Raw genomic sequence first — 18,444 nt, 5'->3', positions numbered from 1 at the left:
AAAATGCATTATTAAAGATGGACAGATAGAAAAATTGTCACAATTTGAAAATATTCAACCCTATTGTGAGTTTCATGTGGAAATTTTTATAATCGAAATATTTTTGTTCGCCCGGAATTTCAAATGCTATTGCGACTTTCACCCGAAGTGAATTAGCATTTTTCGCTAGTATCTTCTTCACAAAAATTTAATTGGAAATAGAATTGAAAATACAACGAGTTTTCGGAACGCGAGAACAAATTTTTTCCCGGAACTCACAATAGGGGAAAGGTGAAACTAATATTTTCCAGGTGGAATCCCGTTCACGTGAAACTTGTAATAGGGTTGATTATGATACTTTTTTGTTGAGTTTAGAGTTTGTTGGATTCCAGAAACACATCGTCACATAGAGAACACTGCGATGAGATTTTTAAACTTTTCGGTATTTTAACGCGACGTACATAAATACATGGTACATATTCCCTCGCATTGTTGAGCTACTCATTGCTAAGGCTCACTTGTTGACTCTTTTAAATGTGACAAAAAGAGCGTTGCTTATAAACACAACGTTAAAAACGGCCTTAAAGCTTGGGTTTAAAAAACAATTCTGTCCAATCTCTATTTTTCAAAACAGTTTTGAAGTGTTGAAAGTTTGAGAGTAATATTTTGTGGTTGTATTACTTCCTTTAAAAGGAAATATTAAAATTATTATTCAGCAAAACAAAATAGAAAATATAATTTGAGAGTAAGTTTAACGTAACCGAGATGAAGATCTTTCGTATAATAGAAGGAGTAATCAAGCTTCATAGCATTAGAAATCGCATTAGAAGATCCGAGGAACCCAATTTAAAAAAAAATACCATTTTCAAAAAATAAAAAATACAACCTGTAAACACCGTCAAAAAGGAAATATCATAAAGCTTTCCGATATGACCGCGAAACTATATAAAAAAGGTAGGCCCGCATTCAGTTGGTCTCAGAAATGGAACAATACAAAACCGGGAGGCTTGTCGACGATTTTTGACGTCAATCCGGCAGCAAAAAAAAGTTCCCCGGAAAAATGGCCATCGAGCTCTCAAGACAGCACGAAAAAAATCCACAGTTTTCAAAGCGTCTCAAAAAACTAGAAGATCAGGAACAAACAGGGCCACGTTCTCTTGAATCAGCAAGTAAAAAAAACATGAGGCGCTTAATGATCAAAAAGAAAGAAAACATTAAGACCCCCGAAAGATTTTAAGAATCGATGGGTAGATCAGGGAATCATATATCGGGTTAAAGGGAAAGGCTTTTTTAATTCCAAAAGTACGTAGTAGCTTTTACTTTTCAACAATATTTGCAGGGTAATAGTTTTTGAGTTTAAATAACAATTCTTCCAATCATGGGGTAGAGTTGCCTATTTTCGGCCGTCTCCAGTTTCCGGCCACCTTTCGGAAAATCGTTATAACTAGGGATTTCGTAGGGTTTATTCCAAGTTTATACGAGTGAAAATTTGGAATAAATTCCTTTGAAATCACTAGTTATAACGATTTTCCGAAAGGTTTCCGATAACTGGAGACGGTCGCAAATCGGCAACTCTACTCTATTTATTTTCTAAAAGAACGCACTGTGAATTATAAAATTAGAAAAAAAAAAACAATCAACAGAAAAACAGTTATTTAATATTTTTACTTAATTTTATAAATCCACACTTACGTACATTATACCTCGACTAAGAGTGGATAGGTGAACCTACGATAGACCAATTTTTGTGGCAGTGACTATACAAAAAACTATTAGAAGATAATTCAAATTTTCTAACATTTCTTAAGTAACGCGTGTAACCAATTTTGTCTAATTATTTGTATTCAATATTATTTGAACTTTCTTATCATAATAAAAAAAAAAAAAAACAACCAATCCTTATGTACTCTAAAAACTTAAACAAAATCACGTACCAATTAAGAATCAATTTGTATAAAAAGTGGGCCAAATTCAGTTAAAGTAAGTTAGTTCACTTGGACTTGATTACTTATAACTTTTAAACATGAAATTCTTTGTAAGTATTTTGTAAAAAAAAATCCTTTAAATAAGGACAAACAATCTAATTAATAGTTTTTTTTTAATTCATTTTTTTAAGGTTGCCCTTGCTGCATTTTGCGCTGTAGTTGTTTTGGCTTCAGCTGCACCAAATCCAAATCCTATCTTAGGATATGGTGGTTTGGGATATGGAGGCTTAGGATACGGAGGCTTGGGATACGGAGGCTTGGGATATGGAGGTTTGGGTTATGGAGGTTTGGGATATGGAGGTATTTCACCTGTAATCAGTTCGCCATATCTAGGATCACCCTCGATTGCACTTAATCAAGCCTCACAAGCTACAGCATCAGCTCAAGCTGGTGCTTCTGCTGGAAGTTCTCTTGGACTTGGTGTAGGATACCCCTACGGTGGCTATGGATTCATATAAAATGCACGATGCTTTTAAATAATTGCAAAGCAAAAAATAAACCATGCTTTAAAGCAATTAATTTTATTGTTTTTATTTACAAAAAGAGTTAGTAGGAGTTAATTAAAGGGCTGGGAAATTATTTCTCAGCTTCATCAAATTATCAAATTACATTCACACTCATTATAAAAGTAGAAAGTTCTAGTATAAGTGTTTTAAAGTGCTGACTGCTGACATTCTGATTCAGATCACGAATATCAAATTGTCTACCATCTGAAATTCACAGAAAAAATCAGCATACATTTATTTTATTTATTGAGCATTTTTCACCGAAAAAAAAAGAGAGGAGAAAATTACGGTAAGTTGGTGCTTCTCCCATTTTTTCTAAATGGTTTTCACTCAAAAGAAAGAGCGTTGAAAAACCAAAAATATTTTAAGAAATTATTTTGTGTGTTTTTGGAAATTTGCTCAATATTTATAAAATTTATCAAACGAATGAAACATAAACTGAAAAAATCGGCCTTATCATGTATTCCATTTGTATCGGAAATTACGATTCCCGAAAAAACAATCACAAAATCCGATCGTAGTGACGATTTGTATGAGATTTTCCACTACGAACGGATTCCGTGATTATTTTTTTTTTGGGGAATCGTACCAAATTGCCGATACGAATGGAATTCGTGATAAACTCGAATATGTATCTTCATTTATTTTAATTCTGGTCGGCGAAAACAAAACAATAAGGAACAAGAACTTTGTTATGTAATTTTAATTGACTTAAATGTTCTGAATTTGAAAAGTACTCACAACTTGTTGTTTTGACTTTGAATTCGGACTCAACACACGCAAATACTTCAATAGGTACCTATATTTTTTTATTTTCTTTGCAATACATGTATCCTAATTTTAGGAACGAAAACTAAAGTACTTTCCATATGCCAATTTTTATAAAGTTTGACTATCCCAAAAACAAGTCCTACAATTTTTATTAAAAAAAAGTGTTTTTTTGAAAATCATTATGAACGCTTCTTCCAATAGAGGGTTTTTTTTTTTAATTTCTTACTTTCTTACTTTGTTCCAAACGACTGCATAGTTCAATTTCAATTTAACACCCAAGTTTTTTGTGGTAAATCAGTTTTTCATAAACGGGACTTTTTCAAAAAATTATTTATTAAAAATATTTTTTTTAACCACCTTAACGATTTTGATTTTTTTTTTTTCTGAAAATGCATCTTTATAACAGTTGTCATGTTCCGTACTTTTTGGAGGAATTTTTATTTTAAATAAAAAAAAAACATCTTTTTAAATTGTTTTAGTCTCAAAATAAAATCATGCAATAAAATTTTTTACGCAACAAACATTTTTAGAAAGAAAAAAAAAATTTTAATTGTAGAGCCGTTTAAAAAAAAATAATTTTGTGTATAAACATTTTTCAAAAAAAAAATATTTATTTGCATTCAGATGAGATAATTAATAGAAAATTAAAAATTAAGTTTCAAAACAGTTTTATAAAACCGTTTTAAAAATTTGTTTTATTCAAGAATGTGTTTTTCGAAATTTTAATAATTTTGGTCTTAAATATAAAATTTTAGTTTCGCCTCTAGGTTATCTCATAAAACTTGTTAGGATATTTTTGATAGCTAACGCTTCATTAGTTTAGACTTCAGTTCAAGATAAATACAAACATACTGAAAGGCAGAACAGACATATAGACAGAATTTTGGGACCCACTTTGTTGTATTATATTTCATCGTAATTTCATGTCTGATAGTTATCTCGATTTTTTACTAATTCTAAACTTAATTCATTGAAACATTAATAAACTAATAGATCATTTATGTGTATCCAAACCGTTATAATCAAACGCATAACCTGCCCCCGATAGACAACTGACTGCATTTGCATTGTTACATAATATCGCAAACCAGACACTACGTCCAATAGGAATGTAATCACCGTACAAAAAACATTTTCAATTCACAATCGAATTGCATTCATAAATTAAACCTAATCAATTGTTTCAAAAGCACGTTCATTTGAAACTAAAAAAAAATTATAAATATAAATTACTGTAAATAATCATTTAATTTTTATTTTGTAATTAAATTCGGTTAAGAATGGCAGTCTTAATGGCAAAACTAACAGTGAGTGTGTTTCAAATTAAAAAAAAAAAAACAGTTAAAAAAATATCCGTTAAACAATATTTTTCTAAAAAACTAAATTTAAATCTATTTAAAGGCATTCGCATTCCTTGTTGCGGTGATTGCCCTCAGTACTGCTGTTTTCGCTAGTCCCAGTGATGACCGTGAAGACCGAGGAGTTAACAATTTGTTCAGCATGTTGCCTTTAGTGAGTCAACAATTAAACGGCTGTGGTTGTGGCGGCGGACGGATATAGTCAAAACGCGCCTTTAATTCAAAAAAGTTACGTGTCAGCATTATAAAGTGCACCTTGTGATGATGTAAATAAAAACCAGTTTAATATGCTTTGTTTATAACTTGCAAATAATTTGTTTTATTTCTTTTTCGTTATTGTTTTTTATTTTTTGCTATGGAATTTATGTTACTGGGTCAAATAACGCAACACCTTTTTGGGGTTTTTTGTTTATAAAAAAATAAATATTCACCATTTAGTTTCAGTGACACCTGCGCTACTCTAGATAAAAATAATAATAAAAAAAAAATAAAAATAATAAATTACACGCTAAGCGCGAACTTTTCTCATTCTCATCATCATTAACATGTTAACTTAGAACTACTCAATGATAAAATTATTAAAGCTAACAGTTATTAAGTTATGGAAACAATAAACTACAAGAACAAAAAAAAAAAATTACATATCAGCAAATCGATCGATGTTTTTTTTAAATAGAAAAAATATATTAAGCTGCTTATTTCGAGCATTCTGTGTCAATCTGAATTAATTTGTTTGTTAATTCCAACAGATAAGCTGCTAGAGCTCCATTAGTATTATCAGTTGGCGCTTTGCTCTTCAATGTCTCCATGTACATTTTCTTATAGCAATCAGCCCTTTTTTTCGGATCTCTTCCGCTAATAAGTAATTTAATTAGTGTCTTGAGTGCATGCTGAAGTCTACTTTCAAAAAGATTCAAATGACGAAGAAAATCATCAGTTGATGTCGGATTGTCTCCCAAGGAATTTAATGAATATTCAAAAAGAGCTTTAGATTGAAGACACAATTCTAGTCCGCCTTGCATGTGTTTAATTTTATGATTCGAGTTGGGTGAAACTGTAAGAAATTGAGGTGAACATAATGTTAGATTAGTTGTATTTTTAAGACTTTGTTTAAATAAACTTACTCTCAGCCAGGAACTCTTGTAAAGATATTCGTTCTAGTTGAACAATTAAGTAATCACTAGCTTCTTTCAAGCCATCCAAAATGTTAGCTGCTTTTTCATAATGAAACTTGCAGAGTTGCAGTGAAGTTTTTGGCAGTGATGAGATATCGACAACGTTTGAGCGCATTTGATTGTAGTAAAATGAAGCAATTCTATAAAGGAAAAACAACAAAAAATTTATTAAATGCATATTCATAGAAAATAGGTTATTTTGATTAATTATTTATTTATTGTTAAATAAAATATGAAGTTTTGTGTTTTCCTGATGATTTGAATTGAGAAACTTAAGAAATACATTTTTAATAAAAAAAAGTTGTTCAAATAAAAATATTCTTAGCAAAACATACTATCATTTCAGTAATTTTCTATGAATTAGTGTGGCATTTGTTCTAAAAATCGCATGAAATACTGTTTACTATCGATTTAAATTTTTTTCCTGATCGGTACAACCGTTCCCTTAAGTATTCAATTGAGGAAACATAAGTCTTACTATCTTATCTATTACAAAATGTGCTCTGCTTTAGCAGCTCTAAATTATAGAACAGAAATTGAAACTAATTGCAAAAAACATCTCTTACATCAGCAGTATTCAGTGAAACAGTTACCTGCTATTTTTACTGCAGCCGTCTTGCTAAAAAATTTTGTGCAACTTTGTACAATTTCCATAGTTTTCCTACAATATTAGGGAAATTTTTTGGAATGTTATTTGGAATTCATTTAAAAGAATATGGATGAGGATGGGGAAGTCATATTACAATTTCTGAGGACGATTGATCACTTTATTGGTGAAGATAAGCTTCATAAGCATCATTTATTTAAATTTAGCTCTTTTTCACAGAAGACATAGTTTTTCCTAGCAAACAAAAACAAATAACAGTTCGGGAAAAGTGTTTTTATTTTTTTTTTTTTTTTGTTTTTTTGGTCTGAAAAAGGCTTTTTTGTAGAATTCAAACAGTAATATCTTTCGTTCTAACTTCAACTTTGAAAACTTTTATGAATTTTTAAAAACTGCAGTAACAGGACAAGTTTTTAAAATAACAAACCAGTGCCACACCATACAATTTTTTTCGGGATGTTGCTCTCAAATAAAAGTAAGGAATTGAGTTTTTATAAAACTTTGAACTGTTAACTAATTTGTAACGAAATTTTTTTTGAAATAAAAAATATTTTGATCAATATTTTTCCAATTTTTAGGCAATTTTTTAGTGTAATAATTGTTAAAAACAAAAATCTACTGTGGGCGAAGGAAGCAAAATACTCTTGCAAAGTTGGCAATTTACGAAATTTCACAAGAACTGCTTTTAATCAAAAACCATAAGGATTTGGGATGAACAAGTTACCAAATTCTGAGATTCCTCAGCATATTTCGTTTGAATCATTACCCTGTATAAAAAAAAAATAATAAAAAAGATTATTTAAAGACAGATTCTTACCTTTTGTGTAATACACCAGAACGATAAGTGTAAAGAATTTGTTTCGCACCAGGAGTTTCTGTATCACAAAGCTTCAACGATTTCTGAAGTAAGTCGATTACTTCTTTTTCTAACTCGGGTGATGCCTATAAAATTAATGCATTTTTTCAGACATAAAAAGGAGAAAAACAAATAGTAAAATAAAAATTATAATAAGTAAATAATAACTATTTAGTTTTAATTTTTCATACATAAAATTCTACTTACATTTGGACTATAATCTTGCAATTGTTTAGCTAATGTAAACATTGCTGTTGATAACTCCCAACTAACTAAATCCCATAATTCGGGATTACATTTGCGTGTTCCAAGTACAATTTTTGCTTTTTCGTAATATTTAAATGCTTCATGGTATAAGGATTTTTGTTTTTGTACATAATCAGACCTATAATTAAAACAAAAACTTAATTAAAAGTAATTTAAAAATAAAATTTGAAAACCTACTGCCCATCGGAAATAAAGAGATGTGCCTTGAATCGCATATAACGTCCCATATTACAATAAAGAAATGCCAAGTTTACATTATCACGAACCATGCTAAAAGATGTTATGCCTCTGGATAAGCAATCAAATGATTTGGTAGCCAAAGTCTCATAAAGAGGTCGTTCGGTTTTTGGCTTGGAATTATTTTCAATGTTGTTGTCATTATTTTCGGTTTGATCTTCGGTTTTGTTAGCAATTGTTGCCATATATTTTGTGAATTCCTCTTTTTTTGGATAAGTTAATATTTAATTTTTTATTCTATTAAAAATAAATCCAAATTTTTAATTACCTTGAGCCCAATACATATATTTTAGTCCAAGTTCATTTCGTACATTTCCTAATCGCCTTAGCAATTCATTTTGAGCATTGATTTCATCGTATGCACTTAGACAGAGCAGAGCCGTTTCATAACACTGACAACTAGCCAACATCAACTCTTCCACATTTTTAGTTGGCTCAATTATGTCGTTTTCTGTGAAATTAAAAAAATTAATATTTTATGCATTATTTTTCTTCAATAAAGATACAGGTACTGCTGGTCGATGGAATAAGTTAAGTTAACTTAGTAAAAAATTAAGAATATCCAGCATAAACACATTATATTTTATTGTTCTGAAACAACACCCAAGCTATTAAATTCGTTTTTGACTCATGTGACACTTTTAATAATTTAGGCTTTTTTTCTTTTCTTTGCATTTTCTTTTGTATTTTCATGCGATCTAGGTTCGGGCACTTTTCATTAATCTTTTTACAGTTCAAAGTTCCGTCACACAGTGGGTCAACTTTAAAGTCGTTGCAATATTAATTGTTCTTGCTTAAAAAACAAATCTAATTTATTTACTGGGTTTCTGAATATTGTAGAATTTTAAAGTTTGGTTGAAGATTTTTTACTCAGGAGGCGTGGGGGTACCTAAAACAATCGCACAACTGCCTTCAAAGGTATAGGAAATATTGAAAACTTGAGATTTTCTTAAGAAAAGAAGCTAGAATAAAAAGAGTTCTAAAGTTTTTAAACTTTACAAACCTTGCAAAAAGTAGTGAAATCACAACAAAAATAATAACTACTGTTAAAGAAGAGCTTTTTTAATGACAAAACACCTTAAAGAATACTAAAACTTTTAAATTATACATATCTCTTTTTTTTGTAATAACACTTTTGCTCTCATCAACATTACAAATAAAAATCAAAAATAAAAATAAAAAATAATAATGATTTCAAGACACGATTTTAAAACGCCCTGTTAAAAAAATTTTACTGAACCTATTCTTTATTCTATTAACACATCAAAATAAGCTCTTTTTAAGAAACATTGCAAAAATGGGTATATTATTTATCGTTACAATAGTTTTCTATTTTTTTCTTTCTCATTTATAGTTAGAAGAAAAGACATGCTTTGAAACTGCATTCACAAAAAAGTTTTTCTAACACCTTTTTTATGAAAAAAGAAACTCTTCTTTGACTTTTACAATGTGAATTTATTCTATGGACCAGCAGTTTATATTTCACTTTAAAATTTTTTTAAAATATTTAATTAACTTTCTTTTTAAGACTTTTTTATTGATTTATTTTTATATCTTTGTCGAAAAAGATCTTTAGACCCTTTTACAAATAAAGTCTGTCCCACACCAAAAAAAAGGTGCCGACAGCGTTTTTGTATGAAAAAATTACAAATCGAAAAGTCGACTATCAGGTGTGCAATTCTTTTTCAAACAAAAATTCTGTCTGCGGCGTTATTTTGTCTTTGGTTGTCGTTGATGTGGGACATCTTTTATTGCGTCGAGTCGCCTTCTATCGCTTCTCAGCAAGAAACCAAGGAATAAGTACGGAAGGAGTTACCAAATTTATAAAGATAACTCTGAATGGTATTGAATACTAGGCAATCAATGAATCAAATAGGTGTTATTCAAAAGTACGTCAGGAAGGTTGCTTTGGGATCTACTTGTTGAATGAAATTAAATTATTGTTGAGTTAGCACTTTTAAAAAATAGTTTATTTGTATTTAGTTGTGTGCAAAAGTTATATTTAAGAATAAGGTCGGTTGGGAGAATATTCGAAATAAAAACAATACGCTTCTATGGGAAGTACTAATAATAATAATAAAAACAATTTTCACCAAAAAATAATCCTTTTGCAGACATGACTTTTTTTATCGATATCGTAGGAGCAGTTTGTGAAACTTAAGTTTTTCCAAAATTGACCTATGCCTATATGTCTACCTTCTTCATATTCAATAATGGATTTGGTTAAATATTTTCATTTCATTTATTAATTAAAAAAATAGAAAACGATTTCTTACCAACATTTTCCAGATCCTTTTCAATTTCTCCATAAATAATTGCATCGACTTCATTTTCCGCTGAATATTCATTAAAATACTCATCAATTAAATCTCCACTCTTTGCTATTTGCAAAAAACAATCTCCAGCTCTTCCAAATAGACAACTCTTCTGCGATACCATTGTAGTCATATATTTAGTAACAACCTCCTGACATCGATAAGACATATAAATATCTTTCAAACACAAACCAAACTTTTGTGCAAGATAATTATGCTCAGCTAAAGTTGCATAAGACAAACATGCTTTTTCCAAAAGCAACAATTTCAAATGAACATTCCACGATCCGAAAAGTTGAGAATTAAATTTAGTTGCAATTTGCTTGCTAGATGCATCATCAACAGCCGATGACGATGTGGAAGTACTAGTTGACGGTGCTGGTGTTGGTTCATCTTTGACATCCTTTCCCTTATTCTTTCGCAACTTCTTCTTCTTGGACTTTGTAAGTTTTTGCTCTGCACCAATTGACTGTGGAGATAACTCTGTATCTGGACTTTCTTCACGTGGACTGGCGCATAATGTCTCGTAGGGCAGTGGAATCGGTTTATATGGCCTAGCCATATTAGGATTCTGTTCTTCATGCAGAATTCTTAATTTTTCTTCATCTTTAGCACGTTCTTCGCTCTTTTTGATGAATTCTTCTTCGTTGCAATTGAAGAATTGCAGACAAGATATTCCCTCAGAGATGTGTTTCAACGAAGTTCGACATCGTTCTTCAACAGATGCTACCAAAGGTGATGGAGGACTCGAATTTTTGGCATTTCCATCCAAATGGAACTCTTTAAGAGTATCGCATATATTCTTCACAGCAACCTCACCACTCTCATCCACTACTTCATCCTCGAATGGATCATAGTCAAAGTTATCATCTTCATAGACCGACTGAGTATCGGAGTCTAGATCAGAACTATCGAATTTGGGGCATTTCGGATCTATTCCCGAGGGGATGTGCAAATCAGAAAGAATATAATGGGAAGAGGTTACGATTTGCGGATACTTCTCCTTCGGAAGCAACTTAATACAGTTATCTAGTAACGCCCGAATGGATCCAGCTTTTTTTGCCGAGACTTTTGGAGATGAATTTTTCATGTTTTTGGCAACAGTATAAAGCAACATGGCAACTGGAACAGTAAATGGATTCTCAAGTTTTGGTTCGCAATTGGTTTCATTCTTACAAACAGTTGTTAAATCATAAAGCTTCACAACATCATCGTTGCTTCCCTTAAAGAGCCAATAAGTGTGACCAGCTTTAGTAGCTTTAGCTTTCAAAAAAGCCAAAATATTTTGTGCCACATTCCTCACTACCTGAGGAGCAAATTGACAATTTTCCATGTAAGGTAGATCTTCGGTCTTGATGAGCTCATATTTCTGAACGATTCCATCTAAATGATAGCACATGACAACTTCTGGGACATTGCACATCAAATTGTCTAACCAATAGTCAATTCCAGTCAAGACATTAATTGGTTTTGCTGTGTCTCGCAGGCGTAAGCTAATACATGGTCGATTGGGACCACCGAAAATTGGCATATCTGTCCCAATGAGCATTCGAATGTCTTCGAATGTCCAAAGGACATTGCGATTGAATTCATGCGAGGAATTCGGATCTGGAACATTTTCATCGATTTTGGGTTCTGGCAAAACAGGGCCAAGAATTGGAAGTGGTTTTGCATTAACTTTAGCCAAGTTTTTAGGCTGTTTCTTAGAGGATTTGATTCCCTCGGCGCTATGATAAAGAAACTTCGATTGGAGGTTCTTTGTTTGAATGGCTTCTCGACTCTCATCTCTCAAACAGAAATTCCCATCACTTTCGTGTAGGGAAACAATAGTTTCGAGCATGAAAGTCTTAAGCCAACGCCAATCATCGTCAGCTTTGCGGAATAGATACTTGTGGACATCGAATTCGTCGATGAGCAAAGTATTGCCAACTTTATGGACCATCATGCTTATGGTAGTGCTCTTACTTGAGTAAGCAAGTTTGAGGAGCTTTTTAATGTTCTCTGCGTCAGAGACAACATCAACTTCGCCCACACAATCCGGGAACATATGAGCCATTCGAAAGCTGAAACAAGTTAACATCGAAAATTATAAAAAAGAATTGGAATGTTTATTTATAGAAAATATGTGTTAACAAATGGTAGTAGAACCTACAAGAATAAGTGCCAGTCCAAGAGCTTTATTAGACTGTGGTAACTGATTTAACATCAATTGAAGTAAAAGTTGCAAATTAATTAAAGATAAGTGACCACGAGTCAATAGTTTTCGAAATACCAGTATGTTAAAATAATGACATTGAAGTGAGAGGAGTAAACTTTTAAAATATAATAAACAAAACATAGATTTGTACAAAACATAAGAGGAAGTTATATAAATAGAATTAGTACTTTGGTAAATGTAGATGAAGTGGACAGCGAAAAATTTGAAAAAGAAATATTTGAAGTTGAAAAGAGTTTTGTGATTCAAAAAATATTCAAGGAATCCAATCAAAAATGGTTAACCAGTGATTTAAGAAAACAAAAGTCGGATAAAATAAGAAGTCATTTAAAATTTATAGTGACAAGAAACATCGAAGATTGGAATAAATACAAAAGAAAAAGAATAAGAGGTATAGAGTTTAATTGGTTTAAATCATATCTAATAGGACGAAAACAAATTTTAAAGTTCAATGGGGTAAGTTCAGTTGCATTAAATTCTGATTTGGGTGTACCACACCACAAGGTTCAATTCTGGGTACATTATTGTTTATAATATATATTAGCGATATTAAAAATGTTTTAAAACAGTAATTAATAATATAAACAAATATCTTAACATTAACAAACTAAAATTAAACACTGAAAAAAACTTAAATAATGTTACTACCACAAAATAAATTAATATGTAGAGTAAAATGAATTTGAATGTGTACAAGAAACCAAATATCTAGGAAATGGATAGTAATATGAATTTAAAAAAAATTGCCACAAAACCGTTTTTTTTTTTTTTTGAAGAATACGAAAAAAACTTAGTATTTATTATCAGCCACATTTGAGTATTGCCCTACAATACTATTATTGGGGTTTGAATTACATAATAATAAGTAAATTGCAAATATATAGAATATTTATTCGAAAACATTCACCTCTTTGAATCAAATGTGATTGCGCACAATTAAATCCACAATCCACAAACAAGGTACATATTTGAAATGTTAAACGGTACCTAGTCGCAAAGAAACTTGAAACAAAAGATATTTTAAGACAATTTTACAAAGTCTAAGTGAAAAAAAAGTGGAATAATTTTAAAATAAGTGAGAAATAACTGAACGAGAAGGGTAGTAGAAATCTCAATGAATTATATTCTTTCCATTATAATACGATTCAAAAAATAAACATGAACTATTCAGTAAACTGAATATACATATAAGCGTCTGATTTACGTTCACTAAAGTGGAGAATTTTCTCATCATTTATGAACCATAAAAACGAATTTGTTGCCCCGCTACCCAGGAAAAGGACTCAAAACGGTTCAGAACTAAATTCATAAATGAAAGTTTTGTTCACTTATGTGAACCAATTATGATTCACTTCTGAAGGGAAATGTTCAATACATTGAAATGGTTATCTGTTAAACAGAAAGTTATTGTAAATACCTACTTTAAGGTTTATTTTAAAAAATAAGAATAATTTATTATCTAGGTACATATATATATTTAAGGTTGAAAAAACAGATATTACTGCAGTTATCCAACGTATTCCACTATCGGTAAAAAGCAATACAAGAAAAACAGAAATTTTGGCAGCAGAAAATAAGAAAACATTCATGGAATTTTTGAGTAATGCACCTTGCTATTGCTTTCTTTGGAATTGTACAAATCTTCGCCCATAGAAGATTTTTGGGGGTGGACTGTGCACATGTAACAGGCAAGTATCCAAATTGTAAAAAAAAGCCATAAATCCTATTACCATGTTTGGGTTCACCTACATATGTATGTGAGAGTTCTTTTCCAAAAAAATCGCTAAAGGGTAACAAATGCACACTTGGAAGATAGTCTGCATATATGTAGCTTCTACATCACGAGAATCAAATTATAAAGAAATATCTCATGACCAGATGTGTCATTTTTCTCATTGATTGTATTCTTGCATTATATCTATATCTAATCATTCCGTTGTTATATTTCAATGAAAATAAATAATTAAATAAAAAATTTAAAAAAAAATAATAAACATTGTAATACAGTCAAATAAGGAGAAAAAAAGGGGTAAATCTCGGAATGAATGTTAGTAGAAATTTTTTTTGCTCAATATCTTCCTTTTGCCATTCTATAACATATCTCAAAAGTCTAGAAAAATCTCATGTCCGCTTGTCGCGATTTCAAGGTCAAATCGCGAAATGGTATTATATACACTAGGGTGGTCCAATTTTTTGGTTTTTACATTTCCGTTGTTCCCCACTCAAAAATTGGTTGCGTATGTGTTTTGTATTACTCACGTGAAATTTCAGCTTTTTAGGTGAAGTGTAAGTGGGCGCTCAACAGGCTCAAAGTTTTTGCTCAGATGCTGTTTTAGCTAGGTGCTCATGCCTAGTAAATTACTTTTTTTTAAATTTATCCAGTGAATTAAGTTGTGGCGTGGTCAAGTTTTTCATGAAATGTTTTTTCTTTCATCAAAAACACTAGTTAAGTGATGTTTTCACAGATTTTTTTTTTTGTTCTTTTAAATTCGTCTGTAAGTATTTTTTGCTTAAAGTTAAAATAAAACTGAATTAATCAATGAAATATGAATGACTCAAAACCAAAGAAACATGAAAATCATTAACTTGGTTGCCGGAAGCATGCGTGCTTATCATATTTAAGCCTGATTCCAACTCTAAGCCAAGTCCTATTACGATATAATCAGATATAAAGGGTAACAAAGTGTAATATTTCAAAGCTGATGAGCGCCCTCTTCTTTTTACTTTTAAGAGCTAAAACTGTTAGCATTATGTTGGTATAGATGTCTGTAGCAAAATAATGGGTGGGGAAGTAATGAATTATATGGTTTATTTTTTTGCCTTATAACGTGGACCACACTAATATACACATATGATACATGATTTCAAGGTATTTTTTAATCAAGACAATCTAACGTCTCTGGAAAAAGTTATACCTGTTTTTCATCTGTCAACTCATATTATTATAACAGTTGCAAACTTACTGCCGAAAACCCTTAAAAGTTATGGTAGATGAACCAAATTTTGCATTAAGATTTTAGAATCCATCATTATTAAAAATCAAAACAATCCATTACAAAAAATATATATATCTACGAAATAATGGTATTTTTTGATGGAGGGGCAAATTTTAGGATATGCACTAAAGAAGATTCTTGTTCATCTTAGGAATAAGTGCTAATAGGCTAATTTTTTCATTTTAATCTTTGTTTGGAAATATCCACTACCCTCAAAAATCTAAAAAAATCTCATGTCCGCAAGTCCTAATTTTGGAGGTTAAACTAAGTTAGGTGCAGACTTAAAAAAAATAGCAAGAAAAGTTTAAATATGTATATGTATACCGACATAAGCTACATGATTTAAGGGTATTTTTTAACACTCATTCCAAAAAAACTCACAATAAGTCAACCTGACCATCCCTGAACCTTATTCATGTTGATCTGACACAAATATCTGAAATGTTGTTTTTCAATTTTTTAAAATCTGCACCTTATCTTCAAACCAGGAAAATTAGCACTTGCGGACATGAGATTTTTTAGATTTTTGACATAAGATATAGAATATCCAAACAAAGTTAGAAACAAAAAAATTTGCCTTTTAGCACTATTCCAAGATTGTACCAGGATGTTTTTTAGTGCATATCCCAAAATTTCCCCTTTTTTCAAAAAATACCAATTTTTCATAGATATGAATGATTTTTTCATTGCATTTTTATGATTCCTTATAATAATGGATATGAAAACCTTCATGCAAAATTTGGTTCATCTACCATAACTTTTAAGGGTTTTTCGGCAGTAAGTTTGCAACTGTTATAATAATATGAGTTGACAGATGAAAAACAGGTATAACTTTTTCTAGAGACGTCAGATTGTCTTGATTTTAGATTTTTTGGAATCAGCATTAAAAAATACCTAGAAATCATGTATCATATGTGTATATAATACCATAGCCTATTTTTGCTAATTTTGAAAATCTCCATTTCGCGATTTGACCTTGAAATCGCGACAAGCGGACATGAGATTTTTCTAGACTTTTGAGATATGTTATAGAATGGCAAAAGGAAGATATTGAGCAAAAAAAATTTCTACTAACATTCATTCCGAGGTTAAACCCTTATTTGACTGGATTATTGCTCGTTTTTAATTTTTGCATACAAAATTGGTTTTAATCTTTTTTTGGACTCTCATAAACGAATTTGATAAACTATAGTTTTAAATAAACACTTTTTCATCTGACCATCCTCACTATTTTTTTTTTTTTATCTTAACCTTCCAACAAACTGAAAGCTCTTTGAATAAGAAAAGATGGATTTATGAGCGAAATGTTGCAAGGACGTCGATTATAGTTCATAGATTCTAGTTTAAGCGGGTATTTAATTATAATAGGACAAAACAGTTTGTTTTTGCATCTTTAAGTGAAAAGTATTCGACTACTGGAACTGTTCTGAAATAGGTGCACCTACCCTGCTTAGATTTAAGCACTCAATTACTTATTTTGTAAGAAACAATTATATTAATGTACAAAATTGTAAACAAAGTTTAAAAGAGCAAACTATACGATAGATAAATTCTACTACTATCTACTAAAATAAATCCTTATCAAAACTAAATTTCTACAATTCTTACCTTGGAAACCCTGACGAGTGATAAAGAGCCTTGTGAAGGCCATAACTATTGTCTGAAGTTGTTAACCAATTGGATGGTGGCAAATTCAGATCGGTGTTGCATTCCAGTCGATTGAATTTAACTGGAACTTGGACGGCTGAAAATTTAACGACGGCCTTGGATTTAACCAAAGCACCATCTTCATGAGGGTCAACATTTGGACAAATTTCGATCTAAAAAGGGATGAGAAAAAAGAATTAACTGTTACGGCACACGCATGGTAGAAGAAAATGCTTTTAATGCTTTTTGTTGATCAATAAACTCACTTCATCATTTGAGTCAGTCATAGTGAATCAAAATTTACATATTATAGTAAAATTAGTTAAAAGAATTGATTGATTGTTGAGTAATTTTTAGTTTTTGCACATGGATGTTGAATAATTTCTTTTTGGAAGAAAAAAAAAAACTTTGTCCACTGACAAAATATTTTGTAAACACGAAGTACCGGAGGCTGAAATGAGAAATGTCATTTTTTTGTCAGATTACAGGGTGTTTCAAATTTTAACAAGATTTGAATTTTTGTAGTAGATTTTTTCGATCGGGTTTGGTTCAGTAGTCGTGTTCCATTGGGGTGAAAAGTCGGCATTTGGTGCAACGAAAAGGTGTAAAGGCTAAACTTTATTTTTCTACTACTACTACTACAACAGACAAATTTTGCACCATTGTATTTTATTATTTATTGGCTGATTAAGGGCCAGTTGTACAAATATTTAATCCGTGGTTCAGCAACTTTTATCTTCTGAAATCGGTGATGAGGTTCCGGTTTAGCACCCATGCAAGATCCACATATGTAAAAGTAGCCAAATCCATGCTTGAACCGAAGTTGACCCGGAGCTAATCCGCCGAAATCGGTGGGTTAAATTAGTGATCCGAGGCAGAACCACGTTTGTACAACTGGCCCTAAAGGTATAACTACAACAGCCACTTTTTGCAAAAAGTCAAAAAGTGAAAATTTTCAAACTCATTTTGTGACAGGTTTTCAGATCACAAAATTAAAAATAATGATGCAGAAAGCTTATTTTTCAGTTTAATAAGAGCCCCCGCACACTACAAACTTTCAATCGGCCGACAGTTTAGTCGGCCTCTTAATCAGAAAGAAAATGTATGAGAGTGCGCACACTACAACGATTAAGTATGGGCCGATCAAAAAGTTTGTTTGATCGAAAAAAAAGTTTGTTTTGCTACACAATTGCCTTCAAACTAAAATATTTCCTAGCGGCCAGACTGTTTAGTCGGCTGCCTGTGCGCACACTAGGAGCCCAACCCGACTAAACTATCAGCCGATAGAAAGTTTGTAGTGTGCGGGGGCTCTAACTGTTTTTGATACACTTAAGAGCAAAAAAAACGGAATCAAAAAAGATAATTTTTATTTAAAACAAAAATTGCAATGGATAAAATAATGTTTCTTCAAGTTTTATGGTCTCATTTAAAAGCTTGAATTTTTTACTTTTAATTGTTGGTAAAAACTTCAAAATGCATACGATAGTATCATAGCTATCTGTCAATAAATTGCACTTCATTTTTTTCTAAATG

The 18,444-nt window shown here is 31.0% G+C and overlaps 2 protein-coding genes and 1 long non-coding RNA gene across 4 annotated transcripts in view; 2 read left to right on the top strand and 1 right to left on the bottom strand.

Annotated features, from left to right (window-relative positions):
- Nucleotides 1–2,483, top strand: part of LOC129911683 (lamprin 1.8-10-like) — a 144,590-nt gene extending 142,107 nt beyond the window's left edge. Inside the window, exons 1-2 of one of the 2 annotated variants that reach the window (XM_055989545.1) lie at nucleotides 1,881–2,014; nucleotides 2,096–2,483. In XM_055989545.1, the coding sequence (XP_055845520.1) occupies nucleotides 2,003–2,014; nucleotides 2,096–2,422 (339 nt within the window). In that variant the 5' untranslated portion in view covers nucleotides 1,881–2,002 and the 3' untranslated portion in view covers nucleotides 2,423–2,483. Of the gene's footprint in view, nucleotides 1–1,880; nucleotides 2,015–2,095 lie in introns of those variants that run through there. The other variant, XM_055989546.1, reaches the window with a different exon arrangement.
- A 1,593-nt stretch (nucleotides 2,484–4,076) lies between these two features.
- LOC129910358 (uncharacterized) lies at nucleotides 4,077–4,912 on the top strand. The gene is made up of 2 exons (XR_008771497.1): nucleotides 4,077–4,548; nucleotides 4,643–4,912. It is a non-coding gene; the product is annotated as an uncharacterized LOC129910358 (long non-coding RNA).
- Nucleotides 4,913–4,956: 44 nt separating this feature from the next.
- LOC129910357 (erythroid differentiation-related factor 1) lies at nucleotides 4,957–17,357 on the bottom strand. Its single transcript, XM_055987705.1, has 9 exons — nucleotides 17,178–17,357; nucleotides 16,873–17,084; nucleotides 10,015–12,116; nucleotides 8,007–8,189; nucleotides 7,679–7,940; nucleotides 7,442–7,619; nucleotides 7,196–7,320; nucleotides 5,724–5,914; nucleotides 4,957–5,653 (listed from the first exon to the last, which is right to left on the bottom strand). The coding sequence occupies exons 1-9, from the start codon at nucleotides 17,196–17,198 to the stop codon at nucleotides 5,295–5,297; spliced, it is 3,633 nt and encodes a 1,210-aa protein (XP_055843680.1). The 5' UTR covers nucleotides 17,199–17,357; the 3' UTR covers nucleotides 4,957–5,294.
- Nucleotides 17,358–18,444: the final 1,087 nt, after the last annotated feature.

This window comes from Episyrphus balteatus, chromosome 2 (genome assembly GCF_945859705.1).
Source record: "Episyrphus balteatus chromosome 2, idEpiBalt1.1, whole genome shotgun sequence".
Classification (NCBI taxonomy): domain Eukaryota; kingdom Metazoa; phylum Arthropoda; class Insecta; order Diptera; family Syrphidae; genus Episyrphus; species Episyrphus balteatus.
The sequence above is the reverse complement of the archived record's forward strand: the minus strand, read 5'-3'. Positions and strand labels throughout refer to the sequence as shown.